The 23,229-nt window shown below is 44.0% G+C and overlaps 2 protein-coding genes across 6 annotated transcripts in view; one reads left to right on the top strand and one right to left on the bottom strand.

Moving 5' to 3' along the window:
• GOLPH3 (golgi phosphoprotein 3) overlaps positions 1-1,998 on the top strand; it is a 56,445-nt gene extending 54,447 nt beyond the window's left edge. The window contains exon 4 of the mRNA XM_041748728.1: positions 79-1,998. Within this exon, the coding sequence (XP_041604662.1) occupies positions 79-503 (425 nt within the window). The 3' untranslated portion in view covers positions 504-1,998. The remainder of the gene's footprint in view (positions 1-78) is intronic.
• Positions 1,999-11,346: 9,348 nt separating this feature from the next.
• PDZD2 (PDZ domain containing 2) overlaps positions 11,347-23,229 on the bottom strand; it is a 360,029-nt gene continuing 348,146 nt past the window's right edge. For 4 of the 5 annotated variants that reach the window (XM_041749707.1, XM_041749705.1, XM_041749708.1 and 1 more), the window contains 4 exons: positions 20,177-20,278; positions 19,233-19,494; positions 15,979-16,113; positions 11,347-14,309 (listed from right to left, as the gene is read on the bottom strand). In XM_041749707.1, coding sequence (XP_041605641.1) covers positions 14,116-14,309; positions 15,979-16,113; positions 19,233-19,494; positions 20,177-20,278 — 693 coding nt within the window. In that variant the 3' untranslated portion in view covers positions 11,347-14,115. The remainder of the gene's footprint in view (positions 14,310-15,978; positions 16,114-19,232; positions 19,495-20,176; positions 20,279-23,229) is intronic. The other variant, XM_041749706.1, reaches the window with a different exon arrangement.

The raw sequence follows: 23,229 nt of genomic DNA, 5'->3' as shown, positions 1-23,229 counted from the left end.
CTATTGTTTAATAGTACATTTTATAAAATAAGCAGAGACAGTACCTATCATTTCTAACTTCTGAAATCTTTTGTTTAGGCGAGACCTGGAATCCATTAAAATTGCATTATCAATTGAGAAACGTGCGGGAACGGTTAGCTAAAAACCTGGTAGAGAAGGGCGTATTGACCACAGAGAAACAGAACTTCCTACTTTTTGACATGACGACACATCCCCTCACCAACAACAATATTAAGCAGCGCCTCATCAAGAAGGTACAGGAAGCTGTTCTTGACAAATGGGTGAATGACCCTCACCGCATGGACAAGCGCTTGCTGGCCCTCATTTACCTGGCACACGCCTCCGACGTCCTGGAGAATGCTTTCGCCCCCCTTCTGGACGAGCAGTACGATTTAGCCACCAAGAGAGTGCGGCAGCTCCTTGACTTAGACCCTGAGGTGGAATGTCTGAAGGCCAACACCAACGAGGTCCTGTGGGCAGTGGTGGCAGCGTTCACCAAGTAGCGGCTCAGAGTGAAGTCCCTTCCTCTCATGTAAACCAGTAGTTTTTCTTCTATTGACTTCTGGTTTTCTGCAATTTGTATTTTCCACAGTATAATTGGCTTTTGTTTTAGGAAATGGTGGATGGCTTTTTCTTTTTTGTATGTATGCAGGATTCTGCTGGTACGAGAGGCCTTCCTCTTTCTGTTAAAAAAAAAAAAAGTTTTACTGCCATATTGGCAATCCATTCCTTGTTGCCATTCTCACTGTTAACCTGTTTTGGGTTTCTGGTATGCTTTGACTTTCAAAGTAACTCCAGTCTCCTCACATGCACATCTTTTGGATTACCTCAGGTTGAGTTTTTCCCACATGTGCATGTACATCTAGCATTCTGCCTACAATTCAGACAGAAGTCACAAAAAGGCCTTTAACTCACCAAAGGTAAATATCTGTATCTATTAGGACATTTTATACATAGACCTCAGTTGAGATGTATACTTAGCAAAATTATTTTTAAATTGAAACAACACAGTAAATAATATAAAATGCCCCTTGGATTTTGTTTCCCATGTAAATCTATTGTATTATTACACTTGTTGTAATTTTAACTATTAAATCATAAAGGTCCAATTGTTTCACAAAGCCAGTTTGGGATGGGCTGCATTCCAGTTATGCTGTATATAGTTTGAATTATATATAAATTGCCCCTTCTGGCCACTCCTGCCTCCATCTTAGTATTTTGCAAGATTTAATTAGTTGTACACCTGGTGCCCCTCACTTGCTTCCGTCAATATTGTTTGATGACAAAACAGACCTCTCATCATTGAAGGAAAGAGAAAAGATGTGTTTGGTCCCAAGAGTTTTTGAGCTGTGCCGTTCATGGTACTCTTTGCCTATGCATCTCCTTTTGGAATTATTTTTGGTCTTAACTGTTTTTTATCATTTCTGTAGGGAAGAGGCTTGTGACCAGTACTAATCTTGAGTACAGTTTTTTTTTTTTTTTCTGTCCACAAGTAAATTAATGTCTGCTTTTAAATGTCATTTATCTACTTACACTTTCTTGGGGGAAAAAAATCAAATGTCAATTTTAGCAGATGTTGCATGTAAATTGTTAGCAAGTAATGACTACAACTCAGATGATTAAGAATTTTGTAACAGAAAGCTCTGCTATGTTTTAATTTTTATATACAATTATGATGATTAGCACATTGTAAGAATATAAACCTTTGCTTTTTAAAGTTTATTTTTACTATTTCTTTATCACTGTTTATGGTATCAGCATTGGTTTCATAATGTAAATACTATATATTGAACAAATTAAAATGTCAAATTTTTTATTACCATAGTTCATGTTAATAGTGGGGCTTTCAGGTGTTTAGAGATTTTTTTGGTTAACATTCAATGCAAAAGTACTAGATGGTGTTATAACTTTAGAATTGAATTTTAAGGGATTCCCTAATATGTATACTATCTTTTTATCTGAAGTAATAAATAAACTATGATCTTGAAAGTGCCTGAATCAGAGCAAGCATGTCATTTGTATTTTTGTATTCCACCATACTTTTCTTTCTAATTAAGTTTTACTTAGCCTTAGTGTAGTGTGGCAATGTTCCAGTGCAGGGTTCTAGCAGAGTTGCTCCTGTAGGACTGGATAGTAAATACGGAGGCTTTGTGAGCCGTATGTGATGTCACAACTGCTTCACTCTGCTGAATGAGAGCTGCCATGGACAGTACAAATCAATGGGAGGGCTGTGTCCTGATAAAAGTTTTATGTAATAAATTACATAAATTTATTTATGTCTGTTACCAAACAGACACCATTGGTAATCGTTTGCCAGGCTCTGTGGTTTTTGTTTTTCTTTTTTTTGTTTTGTTTTGATTTGTTTTTAAGTAGGATCCATGCCCAGCATGGAGCCCAATGTGGGGCTTGAACTAATGACCCTAAGATTGAAACCAAGAGTTGGATGCTTAACCAACTGAGCCACCCAGGTGCCCCATATATTCAAGCCCCATGCACGTTGGGTATAGAGATTACTAAAAAAACATAAGTAAACTTAAAATACAAGTGTCCCCCCCCCCCCCTCCCCCGTAATCTTTATATCCAGCTCAGGACACTGAGCTCAAGGGTCACATGCTCTATTGACTGAGCCAGTCAGGCACCCCCTTGCCAGGCTCTGTTTTTAATGCGTGGAAGAAAGACAAATTTTCTGTCCTTCAAGATAACCTCCTTTACCTCCCAAAATGACATTACTGGTGGTAATTAAGTATGAAAACTGTTAATTTATTGTTTCTTTCCATAAAGTGGATATTCAACTGATAACTGATTCTATCCTGGAATTTCTTTTCAGGTGAAGATTTACTGTTTTTCCCTTGAAAAGATTTCAGAAGTGAGGTAGTGGATGCCTTCCTAAGGTATTCTTCACTTCAGCATCTCTATTCTCAAGCAAGGGAGAGAAGGGCCTTGCCCGAACTTGTGTCACTGTTTCAGAGCCGAATGCCCAGCCAGCTCCTACCTATGTGTGGCCCCGGCTCCATCATGTTTCTATAGCCAGAGAGGAGAGGAAAAGTAGTACAATCTGGAGGTGGGAGTTGTTCCCTACAACTCTTTCTCCTATAAAATGCTACTGCTTATGGTCCTCTTTAAAGGAGAAATGGTATGACATCATGGAAATAATTGTGCTGTGTGGTAGGAGCAGTTTTTTCAGTTTTATGCCACTTTGATCCAAGAACCAGGCAGTGAATTTTAATATAATAAAACTTACATAAAAGTCTGTTGTGTGAAGAAATCTGCTGCTTTTTGAATTCTTCATATATTGTTTAATTGTTGAGTTTTCCTTAAAATAACCTGATCCTTGACAGTGGTCTAACTTGATCTAGAACAATGCTTCAACAGAAAGGAGAAAGACTTACTGAGTGCACACTTTGTGTCTAATAAAGTAGACCTTGTTTTGACCTCCCCAGACCCCACTGCTATTTTCATTTAATGAATAACCTTGGAGAGGTTACCTGGTAAGTGCTTGAACTAGCGACACTGAGCGATTGAATAGCAGTTGCAGCATTCAACTACAATTTTTCCTTTCTTATTTTAGCACTTGGAGGGGACTTCTTTCCTCTAACAGATAAAAACAGAATAGCAGGCATGCAGGAAATTCTCATGGTAGTGCAGGATTCAGTGGTAAAAGGGTATCTCTGCTTTCTTCTAATATTTTGGTATAACATATATATTCTCTTTTGGGGATAAAAAAGTTGGCCAAACATGGATACAACACTAACTTCTGAATTTCGTTATCACCCAAAGGAAAGTTAAAGGGGCTGGTGTTTGGTTCAGTAGAAATCTAGGACCAGTAAGTACTGACATGCAGCCTGATGATGACAAGGGTCCATGACTGGCAGATATGGCTATTCTTGCCCCTGGAACATGGAAACTAGTAGTTGCAAGTCTGTGTGAGGTATTTACTTTATGAAGTTTAATCCCAACTCTATGGCCTCCATTTTGCATTAACTTATATATTTACAGATAATGTTCCATTTCACTTTATCCAGATCAAGATGACTGACAGCCTGAGGTAATTTCCAGTTCATTCCAGTTCAGCCCCCTTGAGTCCCAGGACAACCTCCCTGGCTCTTGTATATTTTGCACAGATTTCCTGTGTTCTTTAACAGCACCAGCAAGGGAGTGGTATTATTATCTTGTAGGCAACCTTCAGAAGGGTCTGGATGGTATCAGTTAAATTGATACGCATACTTTTCAGCCCAATGTTAAAATTTACTCGTGGTGTACCAGTGGTGTGCTGTTACTCCCACGAGCATCATATGGGAATATGCAGTATTTTCCCACTTAGGTTTTGGAGAGCTTTCAGAAGATCACATCATTCTTCCCATTTCTGGCCTCATTGTATAACTTTTCCCATTAATGAACATTTGAACGATTCTTGTGTTTATAATGATTACAAACTATTTTATGTTTTTGTACATGTGTCTTTATATTTGATTTCTATAGGAGGAATTAATTAATAGAAGTGAATTTGCTTGGAGGGTATGTTTTGAAAACGTAAAAGATAAAACCAGTTTGATTTCTATGATTCATGTTAACTTACACTTCCACCCATAGTGAATGCTGATTTCTTTAGATCTTAGCCAGTACTGTAGAGGATATCATCAATTATGGTCTTTGCCAAGCTAACAGAGGAGAAAGATCAAATTATTTTAACTATTGAGGGATAATTATTTACTATTTTTATTGGTAATTTGTATTTTTTTCCAGTATTTTTTGTATTGGTTCATCAGAACTTTCCATATATTACAGATACTAACCCTGTGTCTGTGATGCGGTTGGTTCTCCCAATCTTTGGAGTTGGTATATGATAGGTTTTTTTTTTTTTTTTTTAAAGATTTATTTATTCATTTATTCATGAGAGACCGACTGCGAGGCAGAGACGCAGGCAGAGGGAGAAGCAGGCTCCTCACAGGGAACCTGACGCTGGATTCGATCCTGGGTCTCCAGGATCACACCCTGGGCGGAAGGCAGGTGCAAAACCGCTGAGCCACCCACCCAGGGATCCCCCAAAGATTTTGTTTTTAAGTAATCCCTATACCTAATGTGGGGCTCGAACCCATGCTCTAGTGACTGAACTGCAGGGTGCCCCAAAGCTAATAACTTATTTTAAGGCAAATTTGCTTAGAACCATCCCCCAGGTCAGGAGGTGGAACCTCGCCAGCTATCTGGAATCTTTTAAAGGCTTCTTCCCTACTGCGATCTCCCTTGCACCAGAGAGTAATCACTGTTCTGACCCAGTATGCTTCCCTCATAATTCTGTTTTGTTTCATTTTTCATTTGATGTCTTTTTAAGTCCCTTAATCTATAGGTCTCCTCCCCCAACTCCATTTGTCATTTTATCCCTTGCAAAATACTTGCTGAAGAAATTGGATTACTGTCCTGTGGAGTTTTCTGAAATTTGGATTTTGGGGATTGTATTCCCATTGTGTAGTTTAGTGTATTTTTCTGACTTCTGTACTTCCCAGGTATGGTAGCTGGATCTAGAGGTCGTCAGGTTCAGGTTTGTGTGGCCAACACTATTTCATATGTGGTGGTGTGTTCTTCATCAGGAAGCTCCCGCGTCTTTCCTTTTGTGATGTTAGTAGCCTTACTGGTCAGTCCTTACATCCTGTTTCCCTGGGATTGTGGAGTGGTGCCATTTTAATTCTTACCATTTCTTTATTTATGTAGCTGGAGAATTTCTATAAAGAAGAACTTCATGGTATATCATTACCATTACTGTTAGTATAGTTTCCAGAGGAAGGGTAGGATATATTCTACCTTTTATTTACTAATTTTCTAAACAGACTTGGTTCCCTAACCCTCTCCAAAGGTGACTGTTTAAGTGTTATGAACTTACAGAAATAAACATTCTTTTATCATTATCATTTTTCCTTGATGAGAACCCTGATTCTTTTTTTAAATTGAAATTGAATTTACCAAACATAAAGTAATAATACCCAGTGCTCATTTCATCATGTGCCCTCCTTGATGCCCGTCACCCAGTTACCCTATCCCCCCTCCCCCCCACCTCCCCCTTCTGCAACCCTTTGTTTCCCAGAGTTAGGAGTCTCTCATGGTTTGTCGTCTTCTCTAATTTTTTTCCACTCAGTTTCCCCCCCTTCCCTTAATGGCCCCTTTCACTATTTATTCCAAATATGAGTGAAACTATGTAATTGTCTTTCTCTGACTTATTTCACTTAGCGTAATAACCTCCAGTTCCACTTACGTTGATATAAATGGTAAGTATTCAGCTTTTCTGATGGCTGAGTAATATTCCTTTGTATATACAGACCACATCTTTATTCATTCATCTGTTGGAGGACATCTAGGCTCCTTCCGCAGTTTGGCTGTTGTGGACATTGCTGGTATGAACATTGGGGTGCAAGTGTCCCATTGTTTCACTACATCTATATCTGTATCTTTGGGGTAAATACCCAGTAGCACAATTGCTGGGTTGTAGGGCAGTTCTACTTTTAACTTCTTGAGGACTCTCCACACTGTTTCCACATTGGCTGTACCAGTTCGCATTCCCACCAACAGTGCAAGACGGTTGCCCTTTCTCTACATCCTCGCCAACATTTGTTATTTCCTGTCTAGTTAATTTTAGCCGTTCTCACCGGTGTAAAGTATCTCATTGTGGTTTTGATTTGTATTTCCCTGATGACAAGTGATGTGGAGCATTTTTTTCATGTGCCTGGTTGGCCATGTCTGTGTCTTTGGAAAAACGTCTGTTCATGTCTTCTGCCCATTTCTTGACTGGATTGTTTGTTTCTTGGGTGTTGAGTTTGGTAAGTTCTTTATAGATCTTGGATACTAGCCCTTTATCTGACACGAGAACCATGATTTGTGATATGGAAAAGTTGGAGGTACAGCTTTAAGAAGGTAGAAAAAACCTCGTAGTTCTAAATTTAAATGGGAAGTATCAGTGTAAACATATGAAGCACTTAATTTGTTTCCTTTTGTGTTGTGGTAAAATACAAAATTTACCACTTGAGCCAGTTTTAAATGTACAGTTCAGTGTCCCACTTTGGTTGAGCTGGATCTGCATTGTAAGAACATCACGGTTCTAGATTACAGTCTCCCTTTACTCTTCCTTTAGCCTGAGTTCTTCAGGGAAATACATATTTAATGTTCACTACCATTCCTTATGTCATTGTCCCGTCATTTTGGTTGTCTTGCTCATTTGTTAGTAGATTCTTCAGAGAGGCTAACAGTCCCTGAGTGTTTTTATGCTGATGATAGTTTATCTGCAGCCCTTTATTTGAAAGTCCATTGGGATAAAATTCTAGGTCATATTTTGTTTTTTAGTGTGTTTAAGTATGTCCTTTGTGGTGTAAAGCATTACTATCAAAGGCTGATTGTGATATGATTTTCTTTCCCTCATGAATGCCTTGTTCTGTTTGTCTGGAGCCCACAGAATTTCCCCCTTAAACTCCCCCCCACTAATGTTACCACACTGTGTTTGGGTGTTGGTTGTCCTGGATCAGTATTCCCAAGTACATGATAACGTTCCTTTAATAATGCTCAATTTCAGGAAAATTAACATTTTAGTGTTTGTTACGTCCCTTTGTTTAGGTTTTCTCCTTTGAGGACTGTTTTTATAGCTCTTCACATCTGTCAGTTTTGCTTGGGTTCTTATTTCTCTTTATTGTTGATCTTTAAACCTTTCACTCTTCTCTTCTTTTAAGATGTTATCCTATTTACTCACTGGAGGTTCTTGTTCTAATTTAGTCTTTTTCTGAAATTGTTTTATCTGAGTTTTAATAACCAATTTCTGAATTTCTTTCCTGATATCATTTTATCTTAGATTTTATGTCCTTTTCTTAAGGCATTTTAATTCATTTTGAGGTATTCAGTTACAGTTTTCACTGGTTTCCTGAGCACATCTCTCTGGTGTGCTTTGTTGTCTCTAGGGATTGTATTTGCTGCTCACGCTCTTTTTCCTTATAATGGTGTGTGGGATTTTACCTAGATCATCTTCTGTTACCTATTTATATATGAAATTACTTGTGCTGTTTTACAAAGGATGTGCGTCAGGGTAGCTTTTCTAACTATTTATTCTCTACACCTTCCTCTTCTGTTTGGGTGGAGTGTAAGAAAAAGGGCAGCTTACTTTCTGAGATCTGGGTCTGCACCTCTGTTGATTGGGTTAAGGTGGGGGTGTCCTGTGGCTCTCAGATGCCCTGTTGCTTCATCTACTCCCCTTGCACAGATCCCAATACCAAATGGGTCCTGTTGTTAGTAGTTTGTCCCTGTTTGTAAATTATGGGGTTTGTGCAATACTTTCATACTTATACTTGGTTTTGTTGTAGATGTTTACTATGGTTTTTCCGTGTGTGTGTGTGTGTGTGGTGGTAGCAGCAAGCAGAGAAAGGGCAGGATATGAGGAGATTAAAAAATTATCACTGTTCTGCCATCTTGCCTGAATCTGCTGCGATAGGCCCTAGTTGTTATTAGTTTGGATGTAGCCTGGTTAGATTATGAGTCTGTTGTTTTATAGCTTCTGAATTTAGCCTCCTATTTACCTTAGGGTTAAAAAAATATAGTATGATGTAGACTTTGAAAAGGTATTTATTGATGTCTTTCATAATAATGTTTTTTCTTTTTGGTTCTAACATCATGAACTATATATATTTAAAGATTTTTTTTTAAATTAATTTTTATTGGTGTTCAATTTACCAACATACAGAAAAACACCCAGTGCTCATCCCATCAAGTGTCCACCTCAGTGCCCGTCACCCCTTCCCCTCCAACACCCGCCCTCCTCCCCTTCCACCACCCCTAGTTCGTTTCCCCGAGTTAGGAGTCTTTATGTTCTGTCTCCCTTCCTGATATTTCCCAACATTTCTTTTCCCTTCCTTTATATTCCCTTTCACTATTATTCATATTCCCCAAATGAATGAGAACATACACTGTTTGTCCCTCTCCGATTGACTTATTTCACTCAGCATAATACCCTCCAGTTCCATCCACGTTGAAGCAAATGGTGGGTATTTGTCGTTTCTAATGGCTGAGGAATATTCCATTGTATACATAAACCACATCTTCTTTATCCATTCATCTTTCGATGGACACCGAGGCTCCTTCCACAGTTTGGCTATTGTGGCCATTGCTGATAGAAACATATTTAAAGATTTTTTTTTAAGGTTTTATTTGAGAGAGAGCACGAGCAAGGGGGGAAGGGAGAGGGAGAGGGACAAGCAGACTCCCTGCTGATCGCAGAGCCCTGAGATCATGACCTGAGCCAAAACCAAGAGTTGGATGTTTAACTGAGCCGGCCAGGCACCTCCAGCAGCCGATTTTAATCTCGTTTCAGATAGCTGTTTTGGGGGGATTGGGAGGAGGGTGTGTGGAGTGGTTTGCTGTAGTCTGTATGGGGTGAGTGGGCTGTGGCAGCTAAACTCTTAATATTAGTTAAGCCCTTTAGTGGTTGGGTCCTATCTGGCAGGGACCCCCCTCAGAGCAGACCATTCCTTGTGTGTTACTCCTCTGCCTTCCTAGGCTGACCCAGGTACCTGGAAAAATTAATCCCCCCTCTACAACCACACCCTCCCTAGCATTCTAAGGAGTGTTAATGGCTCCAATTCTGAGTGCTTCCTGCTTTTTCTGGGGCCCACTTTCTCCTATAATCTTCTTTCTCCAAGTTAAGACTTTTGGTGGCATTCTTCAGAACTCTCATTTCATACCTCATTTAGAGATAATTGTATCCCATTTCATTGCTCTTCAGTTTGGTTTTGGATCTTGTTGTACCTGGTTTGTAGTCTCCAACATTCATAGAATAGGCTGTTTCTATATTGTATCAAAACGTGTATTTCCTTCTTTGTATTTGGGATGTAGACAGAAGAGTTCTTTGTTTTTTAATAATTTTATTTATTTATGAGAGAGAGAGAGAGAGAGAGAGAGAGGCAGAGACACAGGCAGAGGGAGAAGCAGGCTCCATGTGGGAGCCCGATGTGGGACTCGATCCCCGGACCCTGGGATCACACCCTGAGCCAAAGGCAGACGCTCAACCGCTGAGCCCCCCAGGCATCTCTAGAGGGAAGAGTTCTATGAACAGATAAGCTCACTCTCTCCCAGAAGTTTTTTCCCCAAGTAGGAGTGAGCCAGTCAGAATCTTCCGGGTATATATGGAAAAAAATCAGGCAGTCAGTGGTGGTGTGTCCAGAGGAATTCTGTGATACAGAGGCCAAGATTAGGACAAAATAGCATTCATAAGGTTTCTAAGAAAAAGTATGAAGAGTTGGTGGAAGGCCACCATCTGGGAAAGGGAAAAGCGGGAGCAGCAAGGGAGTCTTAGTGGAGGGTGCTGGGCAAACACCCATGAACCCCATCGCTCCTCCAGCCTCAGAGGCCTGGTCATAGGCCGAGTCCATTCTTAGGTTTCTGTGAGATGCCGTCTTGCCTCCCTCCTTGTGCTACTCTAGGTGGGTGTCTGCACCTTAAAAGAGCCTAAGTAGGGATCCCTGGGTGGCGCAGCGGTTTAGTGCCTGCCTTTGGCCCAGGGCGCGATCCTGGAGACCTGGGATCGAATCCCACGTCGGGCTCCCAGTGCGTGGAGCCTGCTTCTCCCTCTGCCTATGTCTCTGTCTCTCTTTCTCTGTGTGACTATCATAAAAAAAAAAAAAAAATACTTAAGAAAAAAAAGAGCCTAAGTAAACTAGATGCTTTTTATTTTACTCTGTGCAGGAGGATCCCAGTTTACCCAAGCGTGGGGGGTGGGGAGGTGAGTAGCAGTTTTGAGAAAAGGGAGGAATTGTCATTATAAAGAAGTGAGAAGAAAAATCTGACAAGGGAACAATAGCCGAGTAGCATGGGGAGTCCAGTTGTGGTTGGAAATCATGAATTTCTGGCATTATTCTGTGTGGTTGTAGGATTTTCTCTAGGAATCGGAGCATAGGAACCAACATGTGGGTTAGTCGGGAGGAAGGATCCAGGACTAGCTGGGTTGAGGGTGCTGAGTCTGTGGGTTGGGTAGGGCTTGGCTCTACCATGGGGTCTAGACTGAAGAGAAATGGGGGTTCTGATGGGGAGAAAATGGACAGTTGTCAAGGGGTTACGGGGCTTGCTGAAATGTTGTAGTGGGAGGAAGGGAGAGTAAGATCCAGAAGGTCAGGAAGTTGCAAAGGCATGGGATGTTTACGATTTCAAGAGGTGGAATGGTTTTAGACTGTGCCAGAGCCTCGGTGTGGCCCTGTGAGAGTTGTATTTTCTGTAGCCTTTGGACCGCTCACTCATTTATGTAATAATTTAGGTAATAATAAACATTTCTTATTGTGAGATAATAGTAGGTTACTTTGTAGACCGGAAGAATTAAAAAAAAACCCCAAGTAGTAAGCAGAGTGTTTATTTTTTTTAAAATTACTTAAAAAAGGTTGTTTACAGAGATGTGGATTTACATAACTTGGCGACAACATTTTAAAAATGTACAGGCTATTTCATATTATTGCACTTACTCTTCAATAATATATAAGGCATTTTATTTTACATAAATAAAGGATAATGTATAATATCATACAACAGGTGTGGTGCCAATTAAGTCAACCGTAAAATTAAATGAGATGTGTTTTGGAGGACAGAAATGAAACCCAACTACTTCAACCTTCACAGAATATCCTTGCAACTACGATTTACTTGTTATAACACATATTTACCCTCATAGCTTATTGTGGATGACTGATGAATCAGAAAACCAAAACAATGAAAGTTTTAGTAGGATGATATACCATTAGTGCTCACTTCAGGAAGTGTGGGAATTAGACTAATTAGAAATACTAGTCATGCCTTGAACACTGAGGACAATAAGTAGCTTTCTATCTTAGGGTCAGAGATAGTTTAGCCTTTTGCTTTCTCCCTTAAATTCCAACTGTTGGCCAGGGAAACCTTCTTCTGGCAAAATCTACTGGAAATGATGACTTTAACATACGTTAGTGAGCAAAAGGTCTACCCTTGCACTCTTCAGATATGATGGTTAGGGACTCTCAGAAGGAGACCGTTCCCTTGCTCCAAATTGCTCTAGAAATTCCTGTCTGTTCACGGAGGACTGTGAATTTCTTACTAGTAGGCACAGCTGGAAGAGTGGAGGCAAATATTCTCTTACCATTAAGGCAAGAAAGCAGAAACCACAAAACTGACCCCAGGGACTTAAAAACAATCTAGCATGCACCTTGCATTGACTGCCTATGGTATCCTACCTGGAAGTGTAGTGAAAAGTAGAAGCTAAATTAATCAGGTCTTTCTAGCTAATTCTTGTACTACATTCTCTTTTGTATAACCTGTTTAAAAAAAAAAAAATCTGGGCTCACACCAGCCAGATACTTCATTCTAATCTGAGAGACCCCTCGGGGCCAACTCTACGGAGGTTTACTGTAAGGGATTAGTCACTCGGAAAAACAATGTACACAGGTGACAGCTCAAGCAGCTCCACGATTGGGGGCGGGGGGGTGTTGTGTATACAGTGACCTCAGTTCTCTAAGCCATAGACTGTAGGTTATTGAAAGAAGTCTCCAGCATGAAACCTTGGCGTCCTCATGCACGCAGGTTCGGCGTCCTCACCCGTATTCCCAGGACGCGATCTGCTGGTCTGCGTCCCCCTGGGATCTGGGGTGTACGACACAGTTCTGCTTCTTTACCTTGAAAGAGTGACTCACCCGTGTTCCCCATTGTCTTCTTTTTTACATTTTGGTAAATGAAGCTGATGGAGGTTTGGCATTGAAGGAAACGAGGTGCAGCAGGGAGGGGAAAAGCCAGTTTTGTGACCGGGAACAGTGCACGGAATGGGAGCAGCTACTACGAAGTCCTGCTTTGGTGGGACAGCAGCCGGGACGAGTTGCACGGGCAGTGAGTGAGTCACAACAGTCTTCTGCAGGGAAACCATTTTGGCAAAAGGAAGAATTTGTAAAACAGGAAAACAAGACCCGCAAACACTTTAGTCACTGCAGAGCCGTCTTTACACCCAGGTCAGGAAGAGCGGGCCAGTGCTTGGAGAGGGGAGATTTCGTAAGCTTGTTGGGAAAGGGGAAAACCAGCCAACCAAAAATCCCCTAAAAGATGATTTTTTAAGCTCCGCCCTTCGGGTTGTAAATGTAATGCTTATGCTTATAAATCCAAGGATGCTAAAATGATTTCCAAAAATCTAGCTTAAATTAGTGTTTGGAGTGCATAAAATATAGAAATGGAAACCCAGTGACTATGGTATTTCTGCCCACCCTTGTGTTGACTGGTCTTGAATTCAAGCACTTATTCAAGACAAGTTCCAAACTAGATGCAAGGTGCTTTCAGAGCTGGAACTTTCTGCTCATTCCAAGCAGCAAAGTTCATGGCTATTTAGTATGCTTTCTCAGAACTGCATTTCTGTAAAATAGCCTTACGACTTACACTTTTAGATCACGATCAGCACTTCATGATGATCAATAATCCGCTGAGTTGAACTCTGCATCCATACATTGCACATTTATTACACTCACTAAAAAATATCACTTTCTGTATTTTGCTTTTTCATTTTTGGATAATTCCTGAGCTCAGCCTAACTGTTAGGTCATAACTAATTTTTTCTTAAGTCTCATTTTCTTTTCACGGTAACGTACAGACCTACAGCTCCTCCCACTGAATGTGCCTAAAAGCATTCTCTTATTTACTTACAAAATCATATAAAACTGTAGTCCTTTATTTGTGACATTTGCGTTGCCCCTCAGACCTGGTTAAGCTCCCGAACTGCCAGGGAACGGTGGGAGAGGAGGCAGGAAGGATGCGAAGGTCTTAAGTAAATGTTTTGAATGAAGAGGGCATGCCACGCTTGTTTCCCCGTCAGTAAACATAAAAAGGAGGGGACAGGCGCTGGAACAAAACGGTCCCTCCTGGCCTGCGTGGTCCAGGTTGAGGGCCCCCAGAGGTCAGATCCATTGCCGCCGCGCACACAACAGGTCAGCTCCACATACAGGTAAAAACTTGGAGGTGTTTATCATCCTTGCCTGTGCCAATGTTCTATGTTGTTTTAAGAACCCAGTGTTTCAAGAAGTTCTTCTGATTTGCTAAAGTAAGGGAACTGAGAAAAAGGAGATTCTTGTTAAATTAAAAAAAAAAAAAAAGTAAGAAGCAGCACTAGTGAGTATCACTACTGGTGCTTGTTTCTGGAAGAATTCCTGGCTTCCTTATTACCAACTGCACAGGCCCCTCTGGGACAGACTTCATGATATTCCAGGCATCAAAGTGCATGAGCCCCACCAGGGGCTTCCCATTAATGGCGAGAATTTCATCTCCAGCTTCTATTGTTCCAGCTTGCTCAGCTGCTCCACCTGCGAGGATAAATACAGAATAATGGTCGGGGCTTTCCTGGTATTCAGAATACATTCCAAGTAAGCTAAGGACTTAGATGAGAAAAATCTCTGACTCATATGCCCATATTTTAGGATAGGGAAATAGTTCTTTTTTTTTTTTTTTTTTTTTTTTTAAATTTTTTTTTTTTTTTTTAATTTTTTATTTATTTATGATAGTCACAGAGAGAGAGAGAGAGGCAGAGACACAGGCGGAGGGAGAAGCAGGCTCCATGCACCGGGAGCCTGATGTGGGATTCGATCCCGGGTCTCCAGGATTGCGCCCTGGGCCAAAGGCAGGCGCCAAACCGCTGCGCCACCCAGGGATCCCGGGAAATAGTTCTTAAGGCACACAGTGCATATACTCTTGAAAGATTTAACTACATAAAAATAATCAGATCTGTAATCCCCTCCTTCCTCCTAAGACACATAAGCAATGGACGCAAGGCTAAGGTATTTTCAGCGTATTTAATCAACAATCCAAATGGCCAGTAAATGCAGGAAAATAGGTTCTACGTCTATCCAATATACCATGATTGCTAATCAGTGACGAGATTACTTACACAGCTTTCTGTGTAATAAGTTTAGGACTATATGTTTGTATGTGTGTGTGTTACACAGATTACACACTGATACTGTTAACATTGCTGTACTGTAACAGTATTTTACATATAGGATATACAGATTTTTATATGTTACTGATATTATTAGTATAATTACACTTTTTAAAGAAAGATTACTTATTTAGAGAATGACTGGGTACGTGCAGGAGCTGGAGGAGAGAGGCAGAGTGGAGAGAGGGGAATCTTCAAGCAGACTCCCTGCTGAGCACGGAGCCTGGGACGAGGTCTTGAGCTGAAACCAAGAGTTGGACGCTTACCTGACTGAGCCCCCCAGGTGCCTCAGTATAATTATACTTCATTCATTCATTCATTCATTCATTCATTCAACACAGAGAGAGGCAGAGACACAGGCAGAGGGAGAAGCAGGCTCCATGCAGGGAGCCCGATGTGGGACTCGATCCTGGGTCCCCAGGATCACACCCCGGACTGAAGGTGGGCGCTTAACTGCTGAGCCACCCGGGCCGCCCCTTAAACTTCTAATCTAATCGTTCAGCACAGGATCCTGGAGAGATTTTGGAGAACTGTCCAAGATCGTAAAACGATTATTCAAGTCCACGAAGAGCCCTGTGCCTACCACATGCTTCAGTGATCTGCACTGCTCTCAGCGTCACTTCCCTGAAGTCTAGTATTTGCAACTTTAACCGAATACGGTCCCGAGCCACGGGAATGCCCCTGACCGGCAGTGCTCACGGCCTCCCCTTCGCCTGGTGTGTGTTCACATCAGTTGTGGCTACACGGGTCCGGGGGAGGTTACGGAGGCTCGGGACACAGACCTCGGAGCCGGGCTGCTTGGGGGCAAGGCCTGCTCGGCCGGGCTTATACCTGGGTGACCTGGGGGCTGTTTAATTCCCCTGCGGCACGCGGACCAGGAGTGATGATAATAGTACCTGTCTGACAGGCAGCGGGGTTCCTGCGTGTAAGACACGGAGGCTGACACACAGGACAGCCTGTGAGAAAGAACGAGAACATTTTCCAAACGAAGGCGCAGTCGTGCACGGGGCCCAGCGCACTGGCTTTCCTGGCGTTACCTTTGTACACCCTCTTGATGAACAGGGGCCCGTCTCCAGCCACTGAGGACTTTCCTCCGTCCAGACTCAGTCCCAGCCCAGCAGACGTCTTCAGCACTTCCACACACAGCGCGTCGTGCGAAGGTACGCTTCTCCCTGCAGCGACGACATCCGCAAGGATGGCAATGACAAGGTCACTCATCACCTCCTCTCCGGTCCCCCAGATGTGTTCCCCTGGCACCCCTGAGTCCCATCTACCTTTGAAGCCAGCGTCGGGATGGGTGCCCCAGATTTGGAGCTGACCTTGTGGGTGTGTTCCTGCTGCACCTGCACCATTTGCTCTTTTTTTTAACATTTGAGAGCAAGCGAGCGGGTGTGCGCATGCAAGCCAGTGAGCAGGGGTGGGCAGTGCCAGAGGGGGGAGGAGAGCAGCAGACTCCCCGCTGGGCGCGGGGCCCAAGTGGTTCCACACCGGGCTTGAGCCCAGCATCCCCAGATCAGGACCTGAGCCAGGACCTGAGCCGACAGCAAGAGCCAGGCCGCCAACCGACGGAGCCACCCAGGGGCGCCAGGCACGGCCCGTAAGCACGGAGGAGACTCTCGTGCCCGCGTGGACTGGAAACGCGCAGAGGTCAAACTGCCCTTGGTGAGCCCCACACCTTGTGGCTGTGTCCCAGCAACGTCACGCTCGGAGAGTCAAGTTGGGTTTCCTGCCGCCCCTGCCCGCCGATGGCAGCCTGGCACTGGAAAGCCAGTGCCACACCTCACACCTGTGAGCACGGATTCCAGAGCTCCCGTCCTTCCCCCTGCTGCCACATGTGCTCCCGTCGTGTGTCTTCATCACACACCGGCCGCCTTAGCCTCCACGCAGGCTGAGGGGTGTGGGGGGACGTTTCCCTGGCAACGGGTCCTGCCCTGCAACAAACTGGCACCTGCTGTGTGTGCTGGTTTGGAGCGGCCTGGCTAGGGGCCATCCCTGAGGTCTGAGTGGAGATGGTCAGCTCGCCTTTTATTTCTCTTATTTGCACGCTTTACCAGCGAAGGACGTTAAGGAGGTGAGTGGACAGGTGCCCTGGGTTGTGGGGGGCGGGAGGGGAAGGACCACAGAGTAACCTGCCCGCTTTGGGCTGAGGCCAAGGTAGCCAGCATCCCTGCCTTTGAACATAAAGTTCAGTCCATTAGTGTGGTTTAAAGGTCACTTCACGTTCCATGTGGGCCGGAGGAGCTGTGCTAACAGGAGCAGCAACGGTTTTTCAGTAGGTGATTTCACTTGCTCTTAAACAGGAAAGCAGGCGCATTACAGTGGCCCTCAGCTCTGGCTGGATTCTCCTAGTGACGCTAGGCCTGGGCCCTCACCCCTCAGGGTTTATGACTTAATTGAGCTGGGGAATTTGCTGGGCAGTAGGATCTTAAAAAGCTTCCTAGGTGCCTCTCCTGTGATCCAACCCACCGCATGGATGATCCAGCCCACCGCATCAGTCCCCACGTGGGCTGCTCTCCAGGCACATTAAGGGACACCTGCAAGGGTTGGGTGGAGCGCTGGGCAGGGGAATTGTAAGGAATAGAGATGTGAAAAAATGAAATTTAAGCCCTGCATGTGCTTACAAGTTGGTAACTCTGTAGAATCAGGTTCAAGGCCAGATGTGTTTTCTTTTCTTTCTTTTTTTTTTTTTTAGGCCAGATGTGTTCTGAAGTAGCACAGGAACACTTAATGATTATAAATGACAGGATAACCTTCCATATGCTGACTTCTTGAGTCTTAAGAACTCTGAAAGCTGTCGGGATTAAGTGCCAGGTGGTTTCCTATGACGCTAAATTTCTAGGATCCCGCTGAAAGTACAGCGAGTGGTGGAGCAAAGGTGAGCCTAAGGTCTGATGACTGAAGATGTTTCCCGATATCAGGAAGTGCTTCCGTTTTTTAGAAGAGCAAGAGCAAGACAATGGAGGAGAAGGCTGAGAACACTCTTGGCCCGTGGAGGCATCTGGACAAGAAGACTTGCCCATTTGTTCAGTGGAAATGTGTGCTATTTTCAGCAAAGCAATCACACACAGCCCAGGCCACCACGCAGCCGAGTGAACAGAGAGGAGTTCAGCTACCCTTGACTTTACTGGGGAGAGAGGTCGAGAAGAAACCAAAGGCCTCCCCTGAAGGCAGCGCCCTGACCCGAGCTTCCACAGGTTCTCCTTGCTCTCTGGGCTAAAGACATTGCTCCTGAACTCCAAAGGTGAGGACACCACTGAGGTCGGAAGTGGTTCTCTGAAGGCCGCAATCAGCCTTGTACCTAGTTCCGAGCAAATACCTCCAATGCCTTCCCAGCGAGCCCTAGGCTGACAGTACGGAGGGCACATAGGAAATCCACTTCTGAACCTCTTTTTATCAACTCCTTTTGGTTGACGAAGGCTACAGTCTCTGTTTTTAAGCATTTGTGCCCCTCCCCCCATTTCCTTAGGTTTTTCTAAAACAGGAAAGACTAGAAACTCTGATGGTTTCCAAGGACAAATTTCAGTTCTGGAATTTCTTTCTACATACTCTACATGATTCCCCTCATCACAAGAGTTCTGTGTTTTACTGGCTGACCACGAAAGTCCTAAGAAGATGTAAATGTGAAAGGGCTTCCTTCTTAGCACATGTAGAGAAGCTGTCAAGCAGTTGTTTAAAATCTTCAACGGTATGGCTTTAACTGCTGGGGGGGTGGTTTCTAACTTACTTGGAACACTGCTTTTTCAAGAAGCATCCACAAACATTAGACCTCACCACATTTGATTTCTTATTATTTCTTCTTTCTTCCTCCTCCTCCTCCTCTTCCTCCTCCTCCTCCTCTTCTTCTTCCTTCTTCCTTCTTCTTCTTCTTCTTCTTCTTCTTCTTCTTCTTCTTCTTCTTCTTCTTCTTCTTCTTCTTCTTCTTCTTCTCCTTCTCCTTCTCCTTCTCCTTCTCCTTCTCCTTCTCCTTCTCCTTCTCCTTCTTCTTCTTCTTCTTCTTCTTCTTCTTTTTAGAGGGAGAGAGATGGTTTGGGGCGGGGGCAGGGAGAATAGGGGGAAGAGAGAGAATCTCAAGCAGGCTCCAAGCCCAGTGTGGAGCCTGACATGGGGCTCGATCTCACAACCCTGAGATCACAACCTGAGTTGAAATCAAGAGACGCTTAACCAAGCCACCCAGGCGCCCCTGCATTTTATTCCTCTGACCCAGATGACAGTAGTTATATTCCTTTGTGTTCAACCAGAAGCGACTCTTTCGGCTGCTCACACCCTGCTGGGGGGTAAACGAATATCTTACCTATACCAGGCTCCAAGGGGCTGGTCTTTCTGGAGAATGAGCCCTTCCCGTTGGCTTCCTGCCTACTGGAGGGTCCGGGCTGATCGTTCCCTCTCTTGATGACTACGAGGACATCTCTGTGCAGCTGTGCTTGGTGCAGGATCTTTAGGACATCCCCGTGGGCTAAGCCAGCCAGCGAGGCACCATTGACGGACAGAAGGAAATCCCCTCGGTTCACAGTCCCTTCCTGAGAAGCAGCCCCCTGAGAACACACCCTGTGCACCTGAGGTGAGGAGAAGACAAACACCAGAGTCACTTATAACCTCCAGGAAAAGCAAAAGGGCAGCTACAAATCTATAGTTGAGGAACTTTCTAATGGCAGTTTTTCAAATCATACGAATGTGGTTTATTGAAAGCCTGAGAGATGGAATTAGAAATGTCTGTCAGCATCTGACTACAATTCTTCCCCAACTTCTTGCTGGCGTCTAATATGTGCCTGGTGCTCCATGGGGCAATAATAATACAAAACCAAACAGGACCTGGTCTTGTCTCATGACGGTGGCCTCCCTAATGATCTCAAAGGCCTTTGCGTGATCTAAAATTTTAGGTTGTTCTTGAGGGGGAAGTAACTTCAAAAGTGCACGTAGGTTTGGTTGATCCTAGTGTTTCTCTAGTGCTTCAATAAAGTGTTCAGGTGAATATGAGGCTACCACAGAAAAGTGTGCTTCTGTGTATTGGCACCGACTAGGTCGCTTGGTCTGTGCGTCAGTCAGCTCTGTGGTAAAAATATGCATCTCTGCCAATGACTAGATTATGTACGACTTTCCCCACTTTTCCATTTTTGTCCTGTTGGGGTAAACAAACACCAGCATTCTTTGAACTCGCTGACCTGAATTTTGTCCTGATCACACGTGAGGCTGCTTTGGGAGTGGCTTTCGTGAGAGCATCTTGACTTTGTCACTTACCACAATTGATTTTGGCTCCACGTCTGTCCCTCCTGCCACAGTGAATCCCAGACCTGAGCCTTCTTTTTTATTCAAGACGATGAAGCAAACATCTTCTTTGTTCTAGTAAAAAGAAACAGAAAAAAGTACAGTTGGCCGCTGAATAGCACGGGGGTTGGCTCACCGACCTCTGTGCCGTCAGATCTGCATATAATTTTGTCCCTAAAACTTAACTACTAATAACCTGCCCTTGACTGGAAGCCTTACTTATGACATGAACAGTTGCTAACACATCTTTTCTATGTTGTGTTGTAGACTCTATTCCTAAAGCTAGAGAAAAAGAATGTGATTAGGAGAATCCTAAGGAAGAGAGCACATTTATAGTGCCGTAGAGCCTCGTGCATCAGTGGAGCTGTGTTGCTCAAGAGTCAGCTGCACGTTCCTTGTGCCAAGAGTTAGGAAGCTCTGATGTGAGTCCTCTTGCAGTGCTGCAGAGCTGGTCGCCATGAACCCCAGTGGTTATTCTAGAGTTTTCCCACCATATTGGAATCGGAGGAGTCTCTTCCCAAACATCGTGCACCCCTCCTGGGTGGTGCTGACATAGAGTTTTGAGTGTCTATCCTGTAGCTATGGAACTGCTGGCAGGGTGGACATGGACCAGGATGAGGCAGGGGCAGGGGACAAACATAGGAGCTATACTAGGCACAAGATTGTGTCTTCCCAAATCTGATCATAGCACACAATTTGATCATGAAGGGGCTTCTTTATTCTACTGTTGAAGTCTACAGTTTAGCCAAGCCAGTGTCAACAGCAGCAGAGAGATGTTTGCCACAGGATGAGAGCCCACTGAGGCCGTTGGTTATGTCCCCCTCCTGCCATGTTCAGTTCATTGGATTCCAGGTGCAGGGAATGAAGTGATGGTGATAAAATACAAAGTATGTTAAAAAAAAAAACAAACAAACATAAAGTACTTTAAAACTGTCAACCTGTATTGAGACTAGAACATTCCTAGTCATGTCCCAGGGTTAGGTAACAGAAGACTGCCCTATGTTTCAAGCATCAAACAAAAGATACCTTGAAATAAAACATTTTAAAATAATTGAAGCTGGGCTAATTAATCTGAATTTTGACTTCCTTTGCCCACATGCTGTATATATGATTTAGCAACATTTTAAAGATCTGCATTGCTAGGGCCCCCATGAAGTGATTTATAATCTATCAATTCAAGGTGTTCTCAACCCAGCAACAGAAAAAGAATTGAACAATAACGCTTAAAGGTTGCTTTGGCGAAAGAGTGAAAACATTGAAAGAACCAGCTCCATATTACGCTGGGGAAGGAAGCCAATATTTAAAAGTCATTTTAGTCCTATTTGTGGGTCCTAAAGGGTAACCCCTGTGCATTTACACCTCCCTAAAGAAGTTCATTCAAACCAAATCTCCATACATTGACACTAGAATATTGGGCAGACCTCTGGGGGGATTTTGACTTTACGAGCGAGTCCTGCCGTTCACCCGCTCAGACACCGCTCAGTGGAGAGGATGAGGACGACGAGGCTTTCTCCATGAAAATGGGAGTGTGGGTTCTGGTACCTGACTTCTGTGTAGCTTCTGGGAGGTAATGTTTGATCCCAAAATAGGGAATATTTGAAAATGGGATTCTCTTGCATTCTAGGACATAATACCCCAATTTTAACTACTCAAAATTTTTTTCCTGGTTGCATTTGAGATACAAGTGTCCCAGGAGCTGTCAGGCCAAATCTGGCCTCTAAGCAGCTTAGCACAGCATCAGGGAAGCGACACCCACCACCAAGAGCTCCCCAAGGTTTGCGTGTGTTGCGGCCAGAGGACCAGGGCTTGTTTTTGGCCTCCAATCGCTTACGGTCTCCCCTACAGTAAGCCACGGGGGAATCGTGTGCAGTCCCACTTTTGGCACCCACAAAACCACACTCACTCAAAGAGCAACTGAAGGCTGCAGGAAAGGAAGGGGGAAAGCCGCCTTCTGATCCAGGTAGGAAGGCCCTTCCATGTGAAACCTCAGTTCTTGTCTGGTGGTGAGTGTGGGACCGGAGCGAGGGGGGTGGGAGGCCCCAGGTTGTGCCCCCACTCCGGGGAGGCGCTCTGTCCCCTTCCTGTCCACACACAGAGTCTCCCATTTTGTTTGTGGTTCATGAAAATGTGTGAATCTCATCTGTGAGGTTGGTTGAGACTTTCTCCTTTTCTCCTTCTACGCTTTATCTCACGCTGCAGAATGTCTGGAGGTAAAGGGACCCGGCAGAGCGTGATCCCCCCGTGCCACCGTGACTGGAAATGCCAGGACAGGACTTGTGTGCAGGAGCCGCGTACTTACTGTCACAACAAGTCGAAGGAAGAAAGGAAATGACAGCATAGTCCCTTTTACTGAAAGTGAAAAATGCTGGACGTCTGAAGGTGAACTGTGCAGACCCAAACCAGTAGGCTGAGGACCAGAGCGGGCCCGGGCTAAGGGCGACCGGTCCCCTGTCCATCCTGGTTCACTCCCCAGTAGATGCCAACGTCACAGCCCCTCTGGGTAATGTTAGAATTTCCGGAACAGTGTTCTCGGATCTGTCAGTGACCCAGGCGTATTACCCGTCGAGAAAAATTGTTCATATTTGCTTTTTGCCTCTAAATAGAAATATTCATTTATTAGGGGTTCAAATCTCTGTGGGCCGTCCTGGGAAATTAATGTTATTCTTCAGAGACGTATTCTAGATATGAACCTACGGGTTCTTTTGTTGTTGTTTACTGTCACCTCCAATTTATTGAAGGACCCTTTAGCCACATGGTCTTGAACCCCAGGCTTCAGAGGCTCTTACACAGGGGCCCAGGTAGGGCCACGCAGACGCTAACCCGTTTCCCCAGCAGGTGGCTCCCTTGACTAGTAGTTAACGTCCACCTAGGCGCAGAGAGACCTGCTTGTGGCTATTCCCTCTCATTTCCAAGCTGCCTAGCTGGGTTCTGAGGGCCCCGGGCAGACAACCCGGGTGTGGGGGGTCAGGAGGATGGTAACCAGTCACCAGTGGGGAAAGAAAACATCAGCTGCACAGATCTGGCCC

The sequence above is a fragment of the Vulpes lagopus genome, chromosome 3 (genome assembly GCF_018345385.1).
Source record: "Vulpes lagopus strain Blue_001 chromosome 3, ASM1834538v1, whole genome shotgun sequence".
Lineage (NCBI taxonomy): Eukaryota > Metazoa > Chordata > Mammalia > Carnivora > Canidae > Vulpes > Vulpes lagopus.
This window is presented reverse-complemented; position numbering and strand designations above follow the sequence as displayed.